This window comes from Myodes glareolus, chromosome 2 (assembly GCF_982192425.1).
Source record: "Myodes glareolus chromosome 2, mMyoGla1.1, whole genome shotgun sequence".
Classification (NCBI taxonomy): domain Eukaryota; kingdom Metazoa; phylum Chordata; class Mammalia; order Rodentia; family Cricetidae; genus Myodes; species Myodes glareolus.
Window position 1 is genome coordinate 132,097,554 of NC_142027.1, and position 21,546 is coordinate 132,119,099.

General features: G+C 49.1%; 1 protein-coding gene across 2 annotated transcripts in view; it reads left to right on the forward strand.

The window, feature by feature from the left end:
• Nucleotides 1–21,546, forward strand: part of Myo1h (myosin IH) — a 63,513-nt gene that overhangs the window by 31,362 nt on the left and 10,605 nt on the right. For both annotated transcript variants that reach the window (XM_087903729.1, XM_087903728.1), the window contains exons 7-20: nucleotides 801–899; nucleotides 2,612–2,725; nucleotides 3,042–3,113; nucleotides 3,746–3,865; nucleotides 5,576–5,643; nucleotides 5,990–6,095; nucleotides 7,271–7,351; nucleotides 8,528–8,619; nucleotides 10,701–10,795; nucleotides 14,747–14,793; nucleotides 16,496–16,576; nucleotides 17,590–17,695; nucleotides 18,997–19,114; nucleotides 21,064–21,177. In XM_087903729.1, coding sequence (XP_087759855.1) covers nucleotides 801–899; nucleotides 2,612–2,725; nucleotides 3,042–3,113; nucleotides 3,746–3,865; nucleotides 5,576–5,643; nucleotides 5,990–6,095; nucleotides 7,271–7,351; nucleotides 8,528–8,619; nucleotides 10,701–10,795; nucleotides 14,747–14,793; nucleotides 16,496–16,576; nucleotides 17,590–17,695; nucleotides 18,997–19,114; nucleotides 21,064–21,177 — 1,313 coding nt within the window. The remainder of the gene's footprint in view (nucleotides 1–800; nucleotides 900–2,611; nucleotides 2,726–3,041; nucleotides 3,114–3,745; nucleotides 3,866–5,575; nucleotides 5,644–5,989; nucleotides 6,096–7,270; nucleotides 7,352–8,527; nucleotides 8,620–10,700; nucleotides 10,796–14,746; nucleotides 14,794–16,495; nucleotides 16,577–17,589; nucleotides 17,696–18,996; nucleotides 19,115–21,063; nucleotides 21,178–21,546) is intronic.

Genomic DNA, 21,546 nt, shown 5'->3' on the forward strand with positions numbered 1-21,546 from the left:
AGGGATAAATCCACTTACATTAAAGTCTGATGACGTAAGTTCTATCCCTGGCTGACACACGATTAATAAAAACCCAGAGACAGTGAAATGCCACTACACCTGGCTTCACATAGAGGAGGAGAGACCCCACTCCTGCAGGTCATATCTGATCTCCACATATCCTGGCACACATATGCCCACACATATATACATACACACAAAAAATAAATACACGCAATAAAAATTGTGGCATTAGTGGGTCTGTTATTTAAAAGGCAGCACTCAAAGTTAATTGAAAGTCTGATCCCCCGTTTCTGCTGCCGACCAGTGTGTATTGCCTGTCAGTCTGTAAGGTGCGTATCCTCCCCTCCTCCAGTGGGGCTGCCTCCAGTCAGGCCCTGCAGTGAGGGATTTTTGTTTGTTTTGGTATTTGCTGAATATCCCCAAGCGCATCAGGGCCTGCATCCAAACTTCAGCGCTATTTCTTTGCATGTTTCAGCCGATCCCTTTCAGACAAACGCCTTCCAGTCATTTAGCAAAACGGAAAAGGAAATGTGGTTTAAAACAGGTCCTGAAAATATAGATCGCTAGTTTTGAAAGTTTCTCAGGACAGGGATTCTTAAAGATGAAATACCAAGTAAAATTGAAAATCAGAAGTTGCCAGCAAATGGTCTCTGCTAGGTAGTTTAAAAGCGTGTCTACAGTTTGGGACATTACAGAAGTGGGTTCTGAATGATCAGGGAGCCGCTCGGAGTTAGGAACAGGTGTGTGCATGTTCAACTGTCCTTAAAATGCCACAAACTGATCCAATTGTGTCACAGGGTCACTGTGCCAGAGAGTCGCCTATCAACGACAAAAACGACTGGAAAACTGTGTTCAATGCCTTTTTTGTCATTGATTTCACAGAAGCTGACCTTGAGGTAAAGGCCCTGGGTTCTGTCTGGATGGGAACTACCCTGTTTTCCTGGGGGTTTGGTCACTGCAGGACCACTGAATTTAGCAAATAAAGACATGTGTCAGGGCTGGAGAAACTGATAAGCAGTTAATGTCCCAGATACGGCTACGGGATAGAGCAGTCGACAGAGACCTGGGACAGGGCAGTGGGATGGGGCAGTCAGCAGAGGGCTTGATCCCCAGAACCTGTGTTGAAAGCAGGCGTAGGAGCTGAAGAGATAGCTAAGCAGTTAAGAACACTTGTAGCTCTTGCAGACAACTTGTTTGGTTCCCATCAAGTGGCTGGGAACCACTCATAATGCAATTTCAGTGGCCTCAATGCTAAATAATAATTAAAAAAACAGACTTATTTTACGTGTCTGAGTGTTTTGCCCGCATGTATGTTGGTACATCCCATACGTGCCTGATGCCCACATAGGCCAAAAGAGGGCACCAGGTACTCTGGATCTGGAGTTATAGGTGGCTGTGAGCCATCATGTGGATGCTGAGGAAAGAACCCAGGTCCTCTGCAAGAGCAACACATGCTCATAGCCACCGATGACTGACATGCATGCACATGCATATGGACATGCACACACATGAACATGCACATGTGACCATGCATAGGGTGACATATAGAACATGTTGTAATGCAAGCACTTGGAGATAAATAATGAAGAATATTGAGTGTAAATCTGCCTTATGTATTGTATGGAAACAATTATAAAAGATCAGTCCGCCTAAGCAAATAGAAGATGAGCATTTTGCTCTTTGGTCAGCTTGTTTCTGCAGTGTTCACAGAGGTAGGTGACATGGTCCCTACCCAGGTTACGTTCAGTCTTGATTAGAGCCATTGGGCTTGCACATTTATTCTTTATTTACTCTTCAATTTTGAAACAAATTGCATCATGGATAAACATTGAATAGAATTTTGTTTTTTGATTTTCCATTCTGATTATAAATCTGTTTATCATTCAAGGACTAAATGTTGTCTTATAAAATGAGAATATTTGAGACATGCTATTTGAAAACTGAATGGATTACCTGTGGGGTTGGTTTGTTTGTTTTGAGACATGGTCTTGCTATGTAGCCCATGCTGGCCTGGAACACTAGTGATCCCCCTGCCTCAGCCTCCCAAGTGCTGGAGTTACAGGCATACACTACCCCTGCTTGCTGGGAATTTGTTTTATAAACTAATTTTTAATAAAAATGTTTTTGTTTTTTGGAAAAAGGGTTTCTCGGTGTAACAGTCCTGGCTATCCTGGAACTCACTTTGTTCCACAACTCACAGAGACCAGTCTATCTCTGCCTCCCCAGTGTTAGGATTAGAGGTGTGTGCCACCACTGCCAGGCTTATAAACTGATTTTATAAAATGGATCTCTGTAAATTCGAGGCCAGCCTGGTCTACAGAACTAGTAACAGGGCAGCTAGGGCTATTACACAGAGAAACCCTGCCTCGAAAAATCAAAAAATAAATAAATAATAAAATGCTTATGTACTTATATTTTGTGCTAGGGAACGAGAGTGGCTCCCATCCAGCCTCTACTCCTTATTAAGATAATTAGTACCGGAAGTGACCAGGGCCCATTTCTAGCAAGAAGGCAGCTGGGATTTGGGGGAGGAGACATCGCAATGCCATTTGTCAAAGAGGTGCTGCTGACCCCTCTGTCTCTGTCCCCTGCTTGCCGACATCCCTAGAACCTCTTTGGGATCATTGCCAGCGTCCTACATCTGGGCAACATTTGTTTCAAGGAGGACAAACAAGGTTGTGCCAGCGTTCCGGACACGCACGAAATCAAGTGGATTGCCAAGGTGATCTTCCTTTTCTGAAGAGCAGTGGGTGAGGCGCCCTGGTCCCCAGTGCCCGCAGCAGCCCAGATGGCCAGTACTACTTGCTTTTGTTTTTTGTTTTGTTTTTGAGATAAGATCTCACTACACAGCCTAAGCTGGGCCTGAACTGGATCATCCTGCCTCTGCCCCCTGAGTGCTAAGATTACAGGAGTGAACCACCATAGCTGGTTCAGTGAGGCCCTTTTCTCCCTAAAGTGATGAGGGTGGGGGACCCTGGACCTGGAGAGGACACAGGTTCTCTACAGTCACTGAATGAGAACCAAATTCCTTCACGCAGCTCCTGGGGGTCTGCCCGGTGGTTCTCCTGGAAGCTCTCACCCACAGAAAAATTGAAGCCAAAACAGAGGAGGTGAAAAGGGAGAGATATGTGTCCCCACCCATGACTGCCTGACTCAGATGGTAGCTCTCTGGTGTCCTCTGTGGGTAACAAACCTCCAAACCCAGCCCACCAGGCCGAGTGGTCCAGCTCTTGCCGGGAGCTCAGCCTTGTCTTCAACACCCACACCCCGATTCCTCCACCCTCTGTTCCTCTATTCCCCACTAATCATCCCCACCTCCCACCCCTCAGCCCCTTCCCCACCTTTTACCCCCCCCTCCCCCACCACACTAGCTCATGGCTTGGACTTGCTGCCTCCTTCGCGGAGTCTTTGCACATGTTCCCTCTGCTGGAATGCCTTCCCCTGCCCCTCATCCTTTAGCCCCGAGAGCCCTGAATCAAGGCTCTTTCCCTGATCACCTGCCTCGACCTCACCTTTCTCCTCCTGGCACCTGTCATTGTCTACACCACGGCTTTTCTCTGGGTTTGTCAACACTCCCACCTCTGCACCACGCTCAGTCGGCAAACACTGAGACACCAGTACTGGGTCTGGGTCCTGGTCTCCTAACTTGTATTCTTTGCTCAGTCCCCATCGAAGACTAGTGTGAAAACTGAGGGGCGGGGCCCATCCTGTCTGTAATGACGCACCTTACCCTTCCTTTCAGGTGATATGCCCACTGACAGTAGAACTCTCTGTCTATGCTAGAGATGCCATGGCAAAGGCCATTTACGGGCGGACATTTACCTGGCTTGTCAATAAAATCAATTCCTCCCTAGTCAACCAGGTGGGTTAGTATGTGCTGCATGTCTCATTTTCACTGAAGTGGTGATGTCTTAAAATCAACATAGTAAAGAGGTTCTGAAGGATGGACTGTACGTGTCTTGTGGACAGGGGTTCTGTCTTATTGGGTCTTCCAATGCCTTGCACATGGTAGGTATGCACCTCAGATGGTTTGGCAGTACTTCCCAAAGTCTGGTGCCCACAGCATGTGTGGTATACCAGATGGCTCTGGGTGCGTGCAGCAGCTTTCTACAACCATAGAATTTTAATAATGCCTAAGAACATGCAGCTGAGCTCCACATGCCTGCTTTTAAGTGGGTCATTTCTCCTTTTTAAGTGGAATCAGATAAGATGGGAGTTTATTTAAAGCCAGAAATTAAGGCATGACTGTAGGCCTGGAGAGCAGAATACAGACTGGGGAAGCAGCATCTCAGTTCATTCCGACTGAAGAGCCTGCTGTGTCCTGTTAAAAATAGTAAGTGGCCCTGGATAGCTCAGCAGTTAAGAATGCCATTGTTTTCGCAGAGGACGCAAGTTCAGTTCCCAGCATCTGCAATGAGTGGCTCACGGCCACCTGTAATTCCAGTCTAGGGGACCCAGATGACCTCTTTTGGCCTCTGTGTATACTGGAACACATGTGGTATATGTGTGCACACACACACACACACACACACGCAATTATAAATCTCTAAATTAGTAATAACAAGCATATTCTCTGTGGCTCCAACAGAGCTCCACAAGTTGGGTGATGGAAAAGTGTAGAAGTTTACTTAGTTTAGGGTTCTGGAGGCTAGGTGTTACTGGCCTTGACAAGCCACAGGCAGGTCCAGCTAGCTGGGGGGCTGGCAGGAGGAGCGGCCTAACAGGCCCAGCAGTTGCCCTGTGAGGCAGATTTACACTCAGTATTCTTCATTATTTACCTCCAAGGGCTTGCATTACATGTCACCTATATGTCACCCTATGCATGGCCACATGTGCATGTTCATGTGTGTGCATGTCCATATGCATGTGCATGCATGTCAGTCATCGGTGGCTATGAGCACGTGTTGCTCTTGCAGAGGACCTGGGTTCTTTATAGCTGCAGAAGAGGAAGGTAGGAGCCATAAGCATTATAGCTGAGTCTCAACCTTGGGGACAACAACAGGGCTCTGAATATCACAGGGAGACAAAGCTAGCTGCATCAGTCCATTTTCCCCACCGTAATGATGATGAGAGGGATGAGTATCACACGGCAAGAGAGGAGATGCTCTGTGTTGGCTCTGGTCTCTCTCTTCACAGGAAGTCAGCAGCAGTGAGTGACAGGGGCTCTGCTCTGATGTTCTTACCTAGCTGATGGCCCGCCCCAGAGGTCCTACCTCTAAACTCCATGGTCAAGTTTAGCTTCCTCTTAAAGCCTCACGGTGGGGATTAAGTTTCAACACAAGAACCTTTTGAGTAAAAGCTAGAAAGATGGCCCAGTGGTTAAACGCACTTGCTGCTCTTGCAGAGGACCCAAGTTTGGTTCCCAGCGCCTGTGTCAGGCAGCCCACAGCTGCTGCAACACCAGCTCCAGGGGGTCCAACACCCTCTTCTGGTCTCTGTGGGTACCTACAAGCAGGTGGCAGACACACACACTAAAAAATAAATACTTTAAAAAATAAAGTTTTGGAAGCTACACAGATGGCCCAAGCCACAGCACAAGCAGTTAATGGTATGTATTCCCCCCGCCCACTAGGATTTCACCCAAAAGACTGTGATTGGGTTGCTGGACATTTATGGCTTCGAAGTCTTCGACAAGAATGGGTGAGTGGCCACTGCTGCCCGCTGTGCTTGCCTCTGTGGTTTCAGTGAGAGTCTACGCCATGGTTAAGGAGCTGGAATTGGTTTTCCTGTCCCTTGACCTACAGATCCCCACAGCCCCCAGTTCACACTGTTCTAGGCAAGTGCTCTGCCCACGGGCTGCCTCCCCAGCCACTCAGACACTGACCCAGAGGCAGAACCATAAACAGCCCGCCCTGTTTCCACTTGGTCCTTCCCGCGTATTAGCGGACTGCTCCATAGAGAAAAGCTGTGCGCTCACCAAGAAGCGGTTTGGTGGCGCCTGGCCAATCTGTATGATTTGCATGACCGCAATCCCCCGCGTCTTTAGTTTTGAACAGTTCTGCATAAATTATTGCAACGAGAAACTGCAGCAGCTGCTGATAGAGAGGACGCTGAAGGCCGAGCAGGCTGAGTATGAATCTGAAGGCATTGAGGTGAGCAATGGGCCTGTCTCCACGTTTGAGGGAGTGAATGTGTGTATCTGGGAAGAGAGGGGAGCAGGGAGGGAGGAGGAGGGCACAGGGCACAGTGGGCCCGGGCTTTGGACACACTGATGAAGGGCTCTATCCCCCAGCTCCACCCCGACCCTCCTCATTCATCTGGGATAGTTCCTGGACTGAGGATTTTAGTTCTTCCCTTGGAAAACACTGGGGATATTTAGGAAGGGTCATTTAAGGATTTTAAATTTTCGGTATTACGTGTGTGTGTGCATGATGTGTGTGGAGATGCACATGCCAGTACATGGGACAACTTCATGGAGTTGGTTCTTTCCTCCACCTTTACATGGGTTCCGGGGATTGAACTCAGGATACCAGGCTTTAGTGACAAACACCTTTACTACTGAGCCATCTTGCCATCCCCCAAAGCATAATTTTTAAAGATTTTAGTTTGAAGTGTGTGTGTGTCGTGTGTGGATGGGCACCTCAGTGCAGGTGCCCCTGGAGGCCAGCAGAGGGGCCAGGTCCCCTGGAGCCACAGTTGTAAGCCACGTGCTGTGTGTTCTGGGAACTGAACCCGAGTCCTCTGTGAGAGCATGCGTGTTCTTAACTGCCTACCCATCTCTCCACCCACAAAAGGGTAATTTTTTAACCAAGTGAATCAAATTTATGTAAATGTTACTGATTAAGACCAGAGCAAAAACGTTTGCCAGATCCAAGCAAGCTTTGGAAATGACATCCAACGTGGACAGCCTATCACAGCAGTGCCATAGTTGACCTCCCTGCCCAGCAATCCGGAATTCCAGAACATTCCTTCAGAAGCTAAAACTGGACATGTTTATAAAAAATTACAAAAGTAAATTTGGATATGAAAATCAGATTTTGAAGGCTGGAGAGATGGCTCAGAGGTTAAGAGCACTAGCTATTCTTCCAGAGGTCCTCAGTCAATTCCCAGCAACCACATGGTGCCTCCCAGGTACCTGTAATGAGATCCGGTGCCCTCTTCTGGCATACAGGCACACATGCAGGCAGAACACTGTATACGTAATAAATTTTAAAAACAATTTTAAAAAAGAAAATCAGATTTTGAGAAAATCTTTGGAGAATCCCTGTCAAACCAATGTGTTTGGTGCCCCTGTGCATTCTGGGAGAACTCTTTCCTCTTCTTCTAGTGGGAGCCTGTTCAGTACTTCAACAACAAGATCATCTGTGATTTGGTAGAAGAGAGACACAGAGGGATCATGTCTATTCTGGTGAGAAAACAATGACCCGGTTCCTTCACCGGGTGTCTGCCACAGTGGATGAGTGTTGCCAGGGTTTGAAAGAGGAAGTCCTGTGTGACCCCAGCAGCTCAGGCGGAGTGCCATGAGTTGGAGGCCAGTCTGGACTACATACTAAGTTTCAAGACAGTCTAGACTACAGAATAGAATGACTCAAAATGTGTGTGCATGCGTGCTTGTGTGTGCATGCATGTGTGTGCATGCATGTGTGTGCATGCGTGTGTGCATTGTGCATGCATGTGTGTGTGTGTACAGGCGAGTGTTTAAATGGCCAATGAAGTATTATCGTTGTTGAGGAAATAAACACACAGCGATTAAGAAATGTGCTAGCTCAGGCTCAGCTGCCTTCGCAGCTTTCTCTCCATGAGGCCTCTGCACTGTGCGTGTGGCTGTTCCTGACCCTTGGTGACCAGTTAAGAGTGTTTAAATAAGCTGCCATGGAACCGGGAGTGTCTTGGAGAAGTCCGTAAGTTTGGCCAGAGCCATGTGGTAACTGCCTGTTATCCCATCATTCCGGAATCATGAGCTTGCGGCCGGCCTGAGCTACATATCAGACACTAAGTAGGGGGCGAGAGAGGAAGGAAGGAAAGAAAATGGGTTAGACTGGGCTATGGTGGTACATGCCTGCAATTCCAACACTCAGGAGGCTGAGGCAGGAGGATTATGAGTTTGAGAGCATTTGAAAGTACACAGCAAGACTCTAACTAGAGGCAAGGAGAAGAAAAAGAAAGACGGGAAGGGGAAGAGGAAAGGGGAAGAGGGAGGGAGGAAGGGAGAGGAAGGGAGGGAGGGAGGGAGGGAGGGAGGGACACAGGTTGGAGTTTGTGCTGGTGGAGTGCATATCACCTCAGCACTGGGGAGGCTAAGGCAGGACTTGGAGGCAAAGCCTGCCTCAAAAGGAAAGGAAACAGGACAGCAGCAGTCAGATGCAGGGAGGGTCACTATGTGGCATCTCCAGTCTCTCTGGGGTCAGCCCCAGCGACCAAGCACATGTGCCGGGTAACCCCTTTGTCCCAGGGGTGCACCTGGTCTCATGCGAGGCGACAGGAATTCCATCTAGAACATCCAACCACGGCTGGAGAAAGCACTTAGATCTGAGCCAACCAGTGTAGGCCGTGGTGTGGGTTGAACTGTCTTTTCATTTGACAGGATGAAGAATGCATCCGTCCAGGTCCCGCCACAGACCTGAGTTTCCTGGAGAAGCTGGAAGAGAAAGTGGGCAAGCATGCACACTTCCAAACGTGCGTACTTCATTGGGGGGCTGCCTGTGTGGAGAATGCTATGTCTTCTTTCTTGGACCCGTGTCCAAGTCCAAGTACTCTGGGCTGGAGACGGCTCAGTCGGTCAGAGCACTTGCTGTGCAAGCACGAGACCCTGAGTTCGAATTCCAGCACCCACATAAAAGCTGGGTGTGGCTGGACACAGAGAGGACAATAGTTGGAGCTGGCTACTGCCAGCCAACCTAAAAGAATAAAGCAGAGGGTGACAGAGAGGTATATGGTTCACATATACCACACAATGCATACACACAGTACATCTCTACAGACCCTGAATGTTTGATTTATATGCAACCCTCAAGCCAATCAAAAGCATTCGCAATGTCCCAGAAAGAAAATTCAAACTTTAACTTAGTCTTTGAGACAAATAAGAGAAAAACGTAAATGTGCTGTAGATCCAGGGGTAGGCATTCCCTTAAACCCACACTCGGGAGGCAGAGGTAGATGATCCCTAAGTTCAAGGCTAGCTTGATCTACGAAACAAGTTCCTGGTCAGCCAGAGACCTGGATTCAGTCCCCAGCACCAACAAACAAAACCAAACCTGGCTTTGAATCATAGTCCCAGGGTGGCCACTTACTGAGTGGGCAGAGCTGACGCAACCCCTCTGCATTTGAGCCTCACTTCCGCACGGCAGGATGCTACCACAGCTACCAGTAGCTTTCTGAGTGTCCACGGAAACTGCCATTGATAACACCCCTGTCAGACCTGAGGGACATACGGATGAAGCTATATATGCAAATGAAGTGCACATGGACAATGAACTGTGCAGTCACAAATGGTCTCTCATTAGACTTCGGGTCTGTCCATTAGGCTAGGCGTGCTGACCTGTAGGGACCAGCCTGCCTCCAACTTCTCAGGGCTGGCACTACTGGCTCACACAGCCACGCCTGACTTTTTTTTTTTTTAACCTTGGTTCTGGAAATCAAACTCAGGTCTCATGCTTGTACAGCAAGCATTTTGCCAAATGATCTATTTCATCAAACCTTTAAAGAATGCATACGTTAATATCTGTGTGCGTGAGCATGCCCATGAGTACATGTACCACACTGTGTAGAGGTCAGTTCTCTCCTTCCACTAGGTAGGTCCCCGGGATCAAACTCAGGTCATTAGACTTGGTGGCAAGCACCTTTACCTGTGGAGCCATCTCACTGGACCTACTCCTCCTCTTTCCCTTTTCTCCTCCTCTCTTTCTTCTACTTTTTTGAGACAGGGTTTCACTATGTAGCCTTTGCTGACCTGAGCAAAGGTTGGCCTCGAACTCATCAAGATCCTCCTGCCTGAGTACTGAGATTAAAGTGTGTACTACCACACCCAGCCTTTTTTTTTTATTAAAAAAAAAATGGGGCTGAAGAGGTTAAGAGCACTTGTTGCTCTTCCAGGGGACCCAAATTGGTTCCCAGCACTCACATGGAGATTCACATCTGTCTCTAATTTCAGCTCCAGGGCATCCAACACCGTCTTCTGCTCTCAAAAGGCATCAGCTACTAATGTGGTGTACAGACATACATCAGGCAAAACACTCAGATACACAAGATTAAAAAACAAACGGGTGTAGTGGGGGGAAGGTGGGGGAAGCAGGAGGAGGGGAGGGAGTGGGAACAGGAATAGTTATGTAAAATGAGAAAAGATTGTATTAAAAAATTCTTAATAAAAAACTAGAACAAACAAACAAAAACCACCCTGTAATGCTGTCGAGGGAACCCAAGGCTTTCTGCTTGCCACACATGCACTACCAGACAGTAGTACAGTGTACAGTAACCTTGCCCCCAGTGCCAGGTTACTTTATTAAAAACAAAGCCTGAATATTTCTCCCAGGCAGATGTCTTCCTTCCTCACTAGCTTAGGTGTGTGTGTGGAGGGGGGGGCGGCAGCTCTAAGTGTGAGAACTGACACACAGCCAGACACACAGCAAGGCTCACTGGGAGCCTCCATGGAGTCAGCTTCAAGGTTGACGGCAATGTCCTTGAGCGGCTGGCCCAGGATTTCTCTGTCATTCTTGCTGCCGTGCAGGAGAAGGGTCCAGCGGCCTGTGTCTGTCTTGCAGAAGGAAGCTGGCTGGTCCAAAGGGCTGGAAGAGGATTGGCTGGCTGGAGTTCCGTCTCCTGCACTATGCGGGAGAGGTCACCTACAGCACCAAGGGTGAGTGACAGGGGTTGTGGGTCACAGTCTGTGGGTCACAGCTGAGCGGGTGCCTGTGTGCGCATGCCGGCCACCAGGTCATCCAGGGAAGTGCCATCTGTGGCCGCCCCAAAGTTCCTGCACCCAAGCCTGCCACCTGGAAGCACTTTCTCGTCTTATCACTTCAGATAGAACCACCAATTTTTAAAAGCTAACTAAATAAAAGTATTCATACACCGCATAGCTCATCCATTCACATGTGCAACTTGAGGGTTTTAGTGTGTTCCGAGTTGTGCAACTGTACACTCAATTTCATTTTAGACACGTGCCCCTTTCCACATTCCCTGCCCCTCCCCCACAGCACACAGCAACAGAGATTAAGTAATTTTCTCTTTCCTTCCTTCCTTCCTTCCTTCCTTCCTTCCTTCCTTCCTTCCTTCTTCCTTTCTTTGTTTTTCAAAACAGGGTTTCTCTGTGTGACCCTGGCTGTTCTGGAACTTGCTCTGTAGACCAGGCTAGCCTTGAACTCACAGAGATCCTCCTGCCTCTGCCTTCTGAGTGCTGGGATTAAAGATGTGCACCACCACTGCCTGGCTGAGAATTAAGTAATATACATCCTACCTCCATGGACTGGAGAATCTTTGGGGGTTTGACTGCCCTCATTTAGCATAATGTTTCAAGGTTCCTCCACGCTGTCATTCATTTTCACTGCTGAGTAATAGTCCTTTCTCTGGATAAGCTTGTCTGTGCTTAGTTCATAAGTGTTTGGGGGCTTAACCTCTCAGCCATGTGGAGTCTACCTGTATGCCCCCACACCTCCCCAGCAGTTCCAGAGACTGAGTCTGGGTCCCATGCACATTGAGGAGGTGCCCTGTCACTGAGCTATTCCCTCAGTCCTTTTCTGGAAGTTTTAGAATTTCGAGATAGTCTCACTAAGTTACCCAGGCTGACTTTGAACTTGGCATCTTCCTACCTCAGTTCCTGGAGTAGCTGGGCTGGCCTGGCTTACTTTTGTTTTCCCGAGTAGATAGTGAGGAGACGAGTGGCTGGATCCCACAGAAGAACCCTCCTTAGTGTTCTGAGGACCCTCCTGGCCGCCATGGTCCTGGCTTCTCCATCCTCCCCAGCACCCATGGTGCTCTGCCAGCAGCCCTCTGGGCAGGCGTGAAGGTCTGCCCTGGGGTTCTTCTAGTGGCTGCTGATGCCAAGCACTCTTCCTGCCCTTGCCAGTGGTCGTTTGTGCATCCTTGAAGAAATGCCTGTTTCGATATTTTGCCTGCTAAATATTCTGGACACTGGACCTTTTGTCAAATATAGGATTTGCTGGTATTTCCCTCAATTCTGAGAACTGACCTTTCTCTTTATTGAGAGTATCTTTCTTTCAAGATTTATTTATTTATCATATATATAATGTTCTGTCTGCATGTATGCCTGCGGGCCAGAAGAAGGCACCAGAGCTCATTACAGATGATTGTGAGCCATCATGTGGTTGCTGGGAATTGAACTCGGGACCTCTTAAAGAGCAGCTAGTGCTCTTAATCACTGAGTCATCTCTCTAGCACCCCAAATCTTTTTTTAAAGTAACAGAGCACACTTTAAGTCTCCTTTCTTTAAATGCAAAGCAGTATAGAGAACATGTTTTAGAACAGCCCAGCTCTCTGGGATGACTTGTGGTTTTGTTTACAGAAATAAGTGACATTTAGGTGAGGCTAGAAGCCAGTTACCATGAGGGAGCACAGAGGGAGGGAAGTCCCAGCCTCTCCTGAGGTGATCTCCAGATCCACACTTTCTGTCAGTGCTTTGAGGGGATGTCTTAATGTCTTCCTACAAAAGCTGGAACGTGTTTATTTGCACGTGTGTTTCATCTTCCATGTGATGAAAACCGGAGTCTTGGGCCCAACTCTGACTTTCATCAAGCAGATCCATGCTCAAGGAAGCACAGGCTCAGCTGTTTTTCTCTGGAAAGTTGACAGCACCCCGTCCCCAGGATGCTTGCTCTCGTTTGTCTCCTAGAAACACCACTGCATTGGGCTTCTTGGTTCTGCCTGAGTTACAGGTTCGATTAAAAGCTAGTTTTGACCATTTCTGGGTGTAGAGCTAAAGAATTGGGGGTACACGGGGCACAGATGCATTTGTCCACCCATATGTGGGGCAGCATTCTTCATCATAGTCGGGGCTGGAAGCCACGGGGACAGACAAATAGCAAAGTTACATGCTGGATATGCAATGAAGCTCGGCTCGGCCCTGGACAGGAAGGAGAAGATGCAGAGGGGAAGAAGCCAGCCGCGAAGTGACATCTGTGGTGTCATCCTTCTCACACAAGGGGTCTGCAGGGATCAACTCCCTCCACAGAGACACGACGGGGCTGGGGAGCTGCTAGTTCACTGTATGGGGTTTGGCCCTGGGATGTTTACAGAGTCTCAGGGGTGATGGTTACATATGGAGGGCCCTGAAGCTGCTGTACTGTGCATTTACAGTTACCATGGCAAATCTTTCCGATTATATGTTCATGTGTGGCGTGTGCACATGTGGAGGCCGGAGGAGGTCATCAGGGGTCCTCAATCACCCTCCGCCTCTTTTTCAAAGACAGGCACTCCCTGAATCTGGGGCTCACTGCCCATTCAGTCCTAGGATTATAGGCTTGTGCCACCACACCTGGGTTTTACATGGGCAACTGGGGATCCAAACTCGGATCACCTCGAGTCATTGCCTACTGAGTCCCACAATGTGGTAAATCGTGTATTTTGCCGGAATAAAAAGACCCGTTTTGAGACCTCACGATTACCACCTTATTAGGCATTTTCAATGTGATTTTTTTGATGCTCAGCTCTTGTTGCCGGTTTTACTGATGTCGTTCAATTCCTGGGTTAGTTACAAGCCAACAGGGTTTTTTGTTTGTTTGTTTGTTTGTTTTTGAGATATAATCAACAAAATAATCCTAGCTAGTCTGGGACTTGTAGAGATTTGCCTGTCTCTGCCTGGGGAGTGCTGGAATCAAAGGCTTGTGTCACGACTCCGGACTCTAAGTGTACCACTTTCGTCAGGCTGGAGATGTGGCTCAGTGGTAGAGTACTGGCCTAGCATGTGTTAAAGCCCTGGCTTCAGCCTGTAGCGCTGTGTACACCAGGCATACTGGTAGATGCCTATAATCTCAGTGCTTGTTGGGTAAAGGCAGGAAGATCAGCTGTATAGTGAGCTGGATGCCAACCTGGGCAGAAAGAGACCCAGTTCAAAAGACTCAAGGGAGAAAGGCCTGACATGGCGACTTCAGTTTCAGCACTCTGGAGGCCGAGGAAGGCAGATCTCTGTAAGTCGTAAGTTCGAGATCAGCCTGGTCTATGTAGCAAGCTCCAGGATAGCCAGAGCTGCATGGCAGGACCCTGACTCAACAAACAAACCAATCCAAAAGAAAAAAAAAAACTAGGACATGGAAAAGGTCATCACTGAAGTTTGCCTTTCTCAGTGGGGCTGATTTTCCTAAGTCACATGGTGTCTACTGGGTGCCCTCCGCTGTCTCTGTGGGTCACTAGTCATTGCTACTGGGTCACTTAAGACTCAAGGCCACACATCAATGACACATCAGTCTGCTGTAAATTCCCTCTGAGGACCTGGTTCTCAGCCTGTGAAATCATCCCCTACAGTATCTGGTTATCTGGTATCTAGAATGATATAGAGAGGGTGTCTCCCTAGGATACCTGGCTCTGTCTGGGGATATAAAGGAAGAGTATCTCCCACGATGTCTGGCTCTGTCTGATGTAAATCGTTGCAGCTAGGGAGCGTACTCCTAGTGTGGGTTGAGGCCTGGTTATTGATCCATACTTAGCCTAGCACATTCCACAGTTTACTGCTGGGATCTAGCCCCGTCCCAGTATTGTGAAGGCAGAAACTCCATGCAACCTCAGACATCATCAGGATGTGTCTTAGCGATCAGTGTGGAATCTCATTGATTGGAACTTTTTTTTTTAAAACCAGGATTTTTGGAGAAAAACAATGACCTGCTTTACAGACACCTGAAGGAGGTAAGTTTGAATCTTCATTTCACTTTTTTTTGTTGTTGGTATTTATTGACCTCTACATTTTTCTCTGCTCCCCTCCCTGCCTCTTCCCTCCTCCCTTCATCCCTTCCCCAAGGTCCCCATGCTCCCAATTTACTCAGGAGATCTTGTCTTTTTCTACTTTCTACTTCCTATGTAGATTAGATCTATGTAAGTCTCTCTTAGTGTCCGCATTGTTGTCTAAGTTCTCTAGGATCGTGGTTGACTTTCTTTGTGTTGTGTTTAAAAGCCACCTATAAATGAGTATATGTGATAATTGTCTTTCTGTGTCTGGGTTACCTCACTCAAAATAATGTTTTCTAGCTCCATCCATTTTCCTGCAAAATTCAAGATGTTGTTATTTTTTCCTGCTGTGTAATACTCCATTGTGTAAATGTACCACATTTTCTTTATCCATTCTTCGATCGAGGGCCATTTAGGTTGTTTCCAGGTTCTGGCTATGACAAACAAAGCTGCTATGAATATAGTTGAGCACATGTCCTTGTGGCACACTTGAGTATCCTTTGGATATACACCCAAAAGTGGTATTTCTGGGTCTTGAGGAAGGTTGCTTCCTAATTTTCTGAGAAATCGCCACACTGACATCCAAAGGGGTTGTACCAGCTTGCAATTCCACCACATCCCACATGCTTTTAACGGTGAGGACATGGCCCATGACAGAAATCAATGGAGGCTTTGGAAGTTCTGGAACTTTCTTGCCCATGTATTATGTCCTAAACTGGAACTATGTCAGTCTGTAATCCTCTCTAGCACTTGGGAGGTTAGAGGCAAGAGGACCAGGACTTTGAAGTCATCCTCAGCTACACAGGGAGTTCTTGGTCAGCCAGGATGACACAAGACCCTGTCTAAGAAAACCAACAGGATTTCCTGCTTTAAGGCTGAACGACACTCTATTAGATAAATAGAAGCACATTTTGTATGGTCTTCTTCCAGATGTGGTGGCACACACACACCAACACTCATGGGGTGGGGGGTGGGGCGGATGGAAAGATCTTGAGTTTAGGGCCAGCCTGGGCTCTCTAGTGAAATTGTCTAAAAGAAAAAAAACCAAAGTCAAAGATGAGAAGAGGAGGAAAATGGCGAACAATGAGAGGCTGGGCTTGGACTTGGTGTGTGCAAGGTGCCCAGTATGATTTGTAAATAAGAATAAAAGGGCCTGTATTTTTCTTATAACAGATTATTTTTGAAAATTGATGGAGCAAGGCCAGATAAAGGGAAGCCTAGAGTGTTTGGCTTTATGCCACCATGTCTGTCTCCTGCAAAATCTGCCGGTTTCTGAGTCCTCCTCCAGATGAACTGAGGCCAGGCTGTGTGTCCCCGTCCTTCCCTGCACAGAGTGAATTGCATCTTGCACGACCACTTACTCCCCCCCACCCCTTGTGACTGATTGTGCATAGGTTGGTTTATTCCGCATCACTAAGCAGGGCTGGGGAAAGTCTCATGCCATCATGTTAAAGAAAACTAGATGCCCCCACAAGCGCACAAGGCTGGGGCTGCAGCATTTGAACGCCTCCTCCCCATGTGCTCTTTGGCAGTGCTGAGCGTGAAAGCCAGGCTCTCAGTCCAGTCCTCTGGGGAACCATTTGTGTGGCTTCCCACTTTACTGTAGGGTGGAATGTCTTTCAGTGCCCACGGAGCGAGCTCAATGCTGGCCCTCTTCACACAGGTGCTGTGTGGGTCCCAGAACAGCATTCTGAGGGAGTGTTTCCTGGTGGCGGAGCTGGAAAACCGGAGGCGGCCACCAACGGTGAGCGAGCAGTGAGATGCTGGTGTGATTTACCAAGGGAGCAAAAGTCACAGGGGACAGTGACTATTCGATACCTGCCCCTCTGAAGCCACCTCTCTCCCCTTTTCTCTAACAGATAAGCACAAAATATGTGTGTGCAATTTGTATCAATTCATTCCATTGCAGACCATCACTGACACCTCCCGTGCAGGCAACTGTCCTGGGCTGGGGGTTCCCAGCTTACAGGCTTACAGGCTTACAGGCTTTCAGTCTGGGAGGGAAAGACTGTGAGAACTAGGAAACTCAGGGGAGGAGACAGAGGGGGCTGGACCCGGTGGCGGCCTGGCTCCCTGAGGTGCCTGCGGGTGTGACAAAGCCCTGGAGGAAGACAACTTAAGTTGATTTGGTTCCTGACTTTAGATTGCACCCCAATGCCTCTTGTTGTGGGTGGCACAGCATGCCATGGCAGAGAAGGTGTGGAGCCAGCACAAGGGATTGGAGGAAATGTATCCTTCAAAGCACAACTTCAGTAACTTACTTCCTGACTAGGCCACGCCTTTTAAAGAACCCACACCTTCCTAAAGACCACCACCACCACCATATACAAAGACCATGGGCTCTGAATCCTGACAGTGATTCCTTTGTCAATGAGGTCAGGGACCTCCGTCACTGTAAAAGCTGCTGCACATGGGCCTCCGAGGGACATCTCAGATCCCAGCTGTAATAGCACAACTGCTTCCCCCTGGGTAAAGCTAAGAGCCTGGGTGGATGTCTGCCCGAGCAAGGAACCTAGCACCCCAGGCACAGCCCCCTCCCTGTCAACAGGCCCAGCCATTGCTCAAGACAGGAAAATCTCCATGTGCCTTAGAAGCCCGCAACTCTTGCCTGGCCAGCCCCAAGGCAGTGGGAACTGACCATCCCAGAACACGGCATCTGCAGCCTCCAGTCAGCGGGCAGAATGCTAATAGGCAGAGGTCAGGCCTGGGGGCTGCAGTCTTAGCTGGGTGTGCGCTCAGTGTGTTTTCACCACACAGGTTGGGACTCAGTTTAAGAACAGCCTGAGTAGCCTTCTGGAACTTCTCACCTCCAAGGAGCCTTCGTACATCCGCTGCATCAAGCCTAACGAGAGAAAGGAGCCCAGTGAGCCACCCACCCAGAGAGCTTGGAACCGGGGATGGGGAGGGGAGGGGGGGGCGCAGCAGGGTGCCGGATTTAACCTCAAAGCCACCACAGCCTTGCCCTTGAACATGAACTCTAACAATAGAAGGAGGCTGGGATGTGGCTCAGTGGGTGAAGTACTTACCTTACAAGTGTGAGGATCTGAGTTCAAATCCCCAGCACCCACATAAAGCCAGACCCAGCAATCCGTGTCTGTAAAGGCAGTGTCCTAGAAGCTGAGACCGAGTCTCTGGAAGCTCGCGGGCTAACCTGGTGTCCCAGTGCACACCGCGAACAGCAGGGTGGATCCTATCTGCAACAAGACAGGAAGGGCAGACTAACACTGAAGCTGTCCTCTTACCACCACACATGTGTGTGCACGCATGTGTATGCGTGTGTGCGCACACACACACACACACAGAGAAAAAAAGAGAGAGACTAAAACATAAAAGAAGGGGCTGGAGAGATGGCACCAAATGAAAAGCATGTACTGTTCTTACAGAGACCCGAGTTTATTCCCAGCATCGATAAAAGGTGCCTCACAGCTGCCTGTAGTTTTGGCTCTGTGGGATCCAATGTCCTCTTCTAGAGTCTGAAAACACCTGTACACACACACACACACACACACACATGTGCACACACGCATGCATACACATATGCACACACAGACATACACACATGTGTATGCATGCACACAGGCACACACACACATTTTAAAAGTAAAATAAACTTTAGAAAAGAGCTGGGCACTGTAGCACACCTCTAATCCCAGCACCCCAGGAGGCAGAGGCAAGGGGGAAAAAGAAAAGAAACAAGAACAAGAGATGATAGACATATTGAGAAGGGCTTCTTTGATGGTCCAGACAGAGCCTGGTGATGCCAGGCAGGTATCCACGGTGACAGGAATCAGAGTGACAGATGGCAGGAAAATTCTCTGCAGCAGTGAACAATCTCCCCGAACAGCCTGCGACTCTGGGGCATGTTCTCGTTCTAAACTCTCTGAGCAGAGTTCGGCAGGTGACAGGGCATGGAGTGTGTTCTCCCTAGAGAGGTGACAACAGGAAGCCCTTCAGCCCGCTGTTGCCCGTGAGATTTCGAACTGCCTTAGTGGACTTTGGGATTGTTTCGTCATTAGAAACTAGAACCTGTCCCCGAAGAAACACAGCTGAGGCCTAATAGCCAGTCTCTGTGGCTGGACCCAGCCTGGAGCAGCAGCCTGGAAGCTTGGCTTGGGTGGAGCTGAGGGAGCTTTGCCAGTCACTCTCTCTTCTATTTCTCCAAAGGCAAGTTTGACGACTTCCTCATCAGCCACCAGATCAAGTACTTGGGACTGATGGAGCACCTGCGTGTGCGCCGGGCAGGCTTCGCCTACAGGCGCAAGTATGAGCACTTCCTGCAAAGGTGAGGGTCGCTGTGCGCCCCAGCCCTAAGCTAGTCTCCCGGAGGCAGTGTGCTCAGTGGACGGCATTCCCTAGGAGCTGAATCAGAACTGAAGCGCGGGAGCTGTGAGATAGAAGAAACCAGCAGATGTTCTGTGAAACCAGGACCCGGTTCCTTACCTTCTATTGTGCTCACTAAGCCCCAACTCAACTTCCTGCAGCCTAGGGGAGGCTGGGCACACAGATGTGCTGACAAGGGCCACACTGTGTATCCAGATCCTAAGGGTTAGTGCCTCTGTCCTGGGCCATGAGGGGCACTGGGTACAATAAAGAAGGTGCCAAGAACCGGCTTGGAAACACAGGTCAGAATGCTTCCTGAGCCTCATAGCTATGACCTGGTCCCTTACCCACGACAGGCATTACAGTGTCAGGTGTTTATACGGTTGCATGCCACACCCACAGTACTTCTTTGGTAATTGGCAGTACATGAACCCAAAGTGGCCATTTTATGAAGTCAAAATGCTTGTACTGCTGGAGCGCCTGCACTGTGGGAATGCCTGCACTGCTGAAATGCCTGCACTCTGGAATGCCTGCCCTGCTGGAATGCCTGCACTGTCGGAATGCCTGCACTGTTGGAATGCCTGCACTGTCGGAATGCCTGCACTGTCGGAATGCCTGCACTGTCGGAATGCCTGCACTCTGGAATGCCTGCCCTGCTGGAATGCCTGCACTGTCGGAATGCCTGCACTGTTGGAATGCCTGCACTGTCGGAATGCCTGCACTGTCGGAATGCCTGCACTCAGGAATGCCAGCACTGTTGGAATGCCTGCACTGTCGGAATGCCTGCACTGTTGGAATGCCTGCACTCTGGAATGCCTGCATTGTCAGAATGCCTGCACTCAGGAATGCCAGCACTGTTGGAATGCCTGCACTGTCGGAATGCCTGCACTGTTGGCTGTTCCAGATCATTCAACTCATTCATTATGAGACTTCTTTTGGGCTTAAGCATTATAGGTACAAACAGAGCATTTCCCACCGCCCTTTTCTGTGGTTCTCTGCTGCGCCTCCACTGTCTGGGGTCTGTCTGTCATCAATACCCACCTAGCTTGTCTTTCCTAACTTAGCATCTAGTGAAGTTCGGAGGTCACAGCCTCTGCCCACTGCATCCTCAACACACGCCTGACATTTCTGTCACCCCCCAACACCTGATATTTCTGCCATCCATGCCTCATCTTGAGTGTATATTGGGGAGAGTGGGCTAAGGAGATGGCTCAGGGAGAAAATGCTTGCTGCACAAGAGTGAGGACCAGAGTTCTGAACCCCAGCGTGGAACCACATAAATGCTAGGCAGGTTTACCAGCCCACTTGTAACCCCAGCACTCAGGACTCAGAGATGGGATTCTCATAGCATGCTGGCTGCCCAACTCAGCAGACTGTGAGAACCCCTGCCTCAGTGAACAGTGATAGCAACTAAGAAAGACACCAGCGCCTGGCCTGCACACACCCACACACACGCGCGCGCACACAACACGCCCATGCCCTCTTGTGCCCACACACATGTAAACATGCGCTTGTGCACACACTCATGCACATGCACTCTCATGAACTCTGAGTTTTAAGCATGGCACTTTTACTCCCTGTGTATGAGCACATCTGTTGCCTGTCTGGCTGCCCACTAGGCTGCCCCACTTTGGGCTGTCATGAACAGTGCTGCACAAGGCCATGTGGACACAGTATGCAGCTCTTGGCTATATACAGACAAGTGGGATGAAGTCATCTGACTGAGCGTCCAGTGGTGGCTCTGCTATGAGAACACTGTCTCTATTTCTCTCACCCTGTATACTTTGCTGAGACAACTGCACTATGAGCGGCCGATCCACTACAAGGCGGTTCAGGAGACCTCTGGGCTAGCGCAGAGGGCACTGTAGCGTGTCCTGATGGCTTCCATATGTCCTTCTCCATTCCTGGCAGGTACAAGTCTTTGTGCCCAGATACCTGGCCACACTGGCACGGCCCCCCAGGAGAGGGCGTCGAGAGGCTGATCAAGTATATCGGCTACCAACCTCAGGACTACAAGTTAGGAAAGTAAGTGGCCGGGAAACCCTCAGCTTGTCTCTCCCCTGTGCTGCTCTGCCTGGGGCAGGCGTGTGCAGCCTTTGACGTGGAGGTGCAGTGCTGCCGTCTACAAAGTTCTCGCTGCAAATTGCTTGACTGAAATGAAAAAAAGATCTTGAAAATTCTTATTCACCGGTGTCAATGGCTGCACGGAGCCCAAGAGCTGGACATGCCTGGAACTGTCTTGTGTTTTTTTTTTGGGGGGGAAACTCTGTTTGCAAGCCAGTTCAGCTACTAATCTTAAATGCAGCTGAGTGGTTATCGTGAGAATCAGTGGATGCAAAGAAGTCAGGTGCCGTAGGCTGGGTGGAGCCTCTGCCTACAAAATGAAGAGGGGGC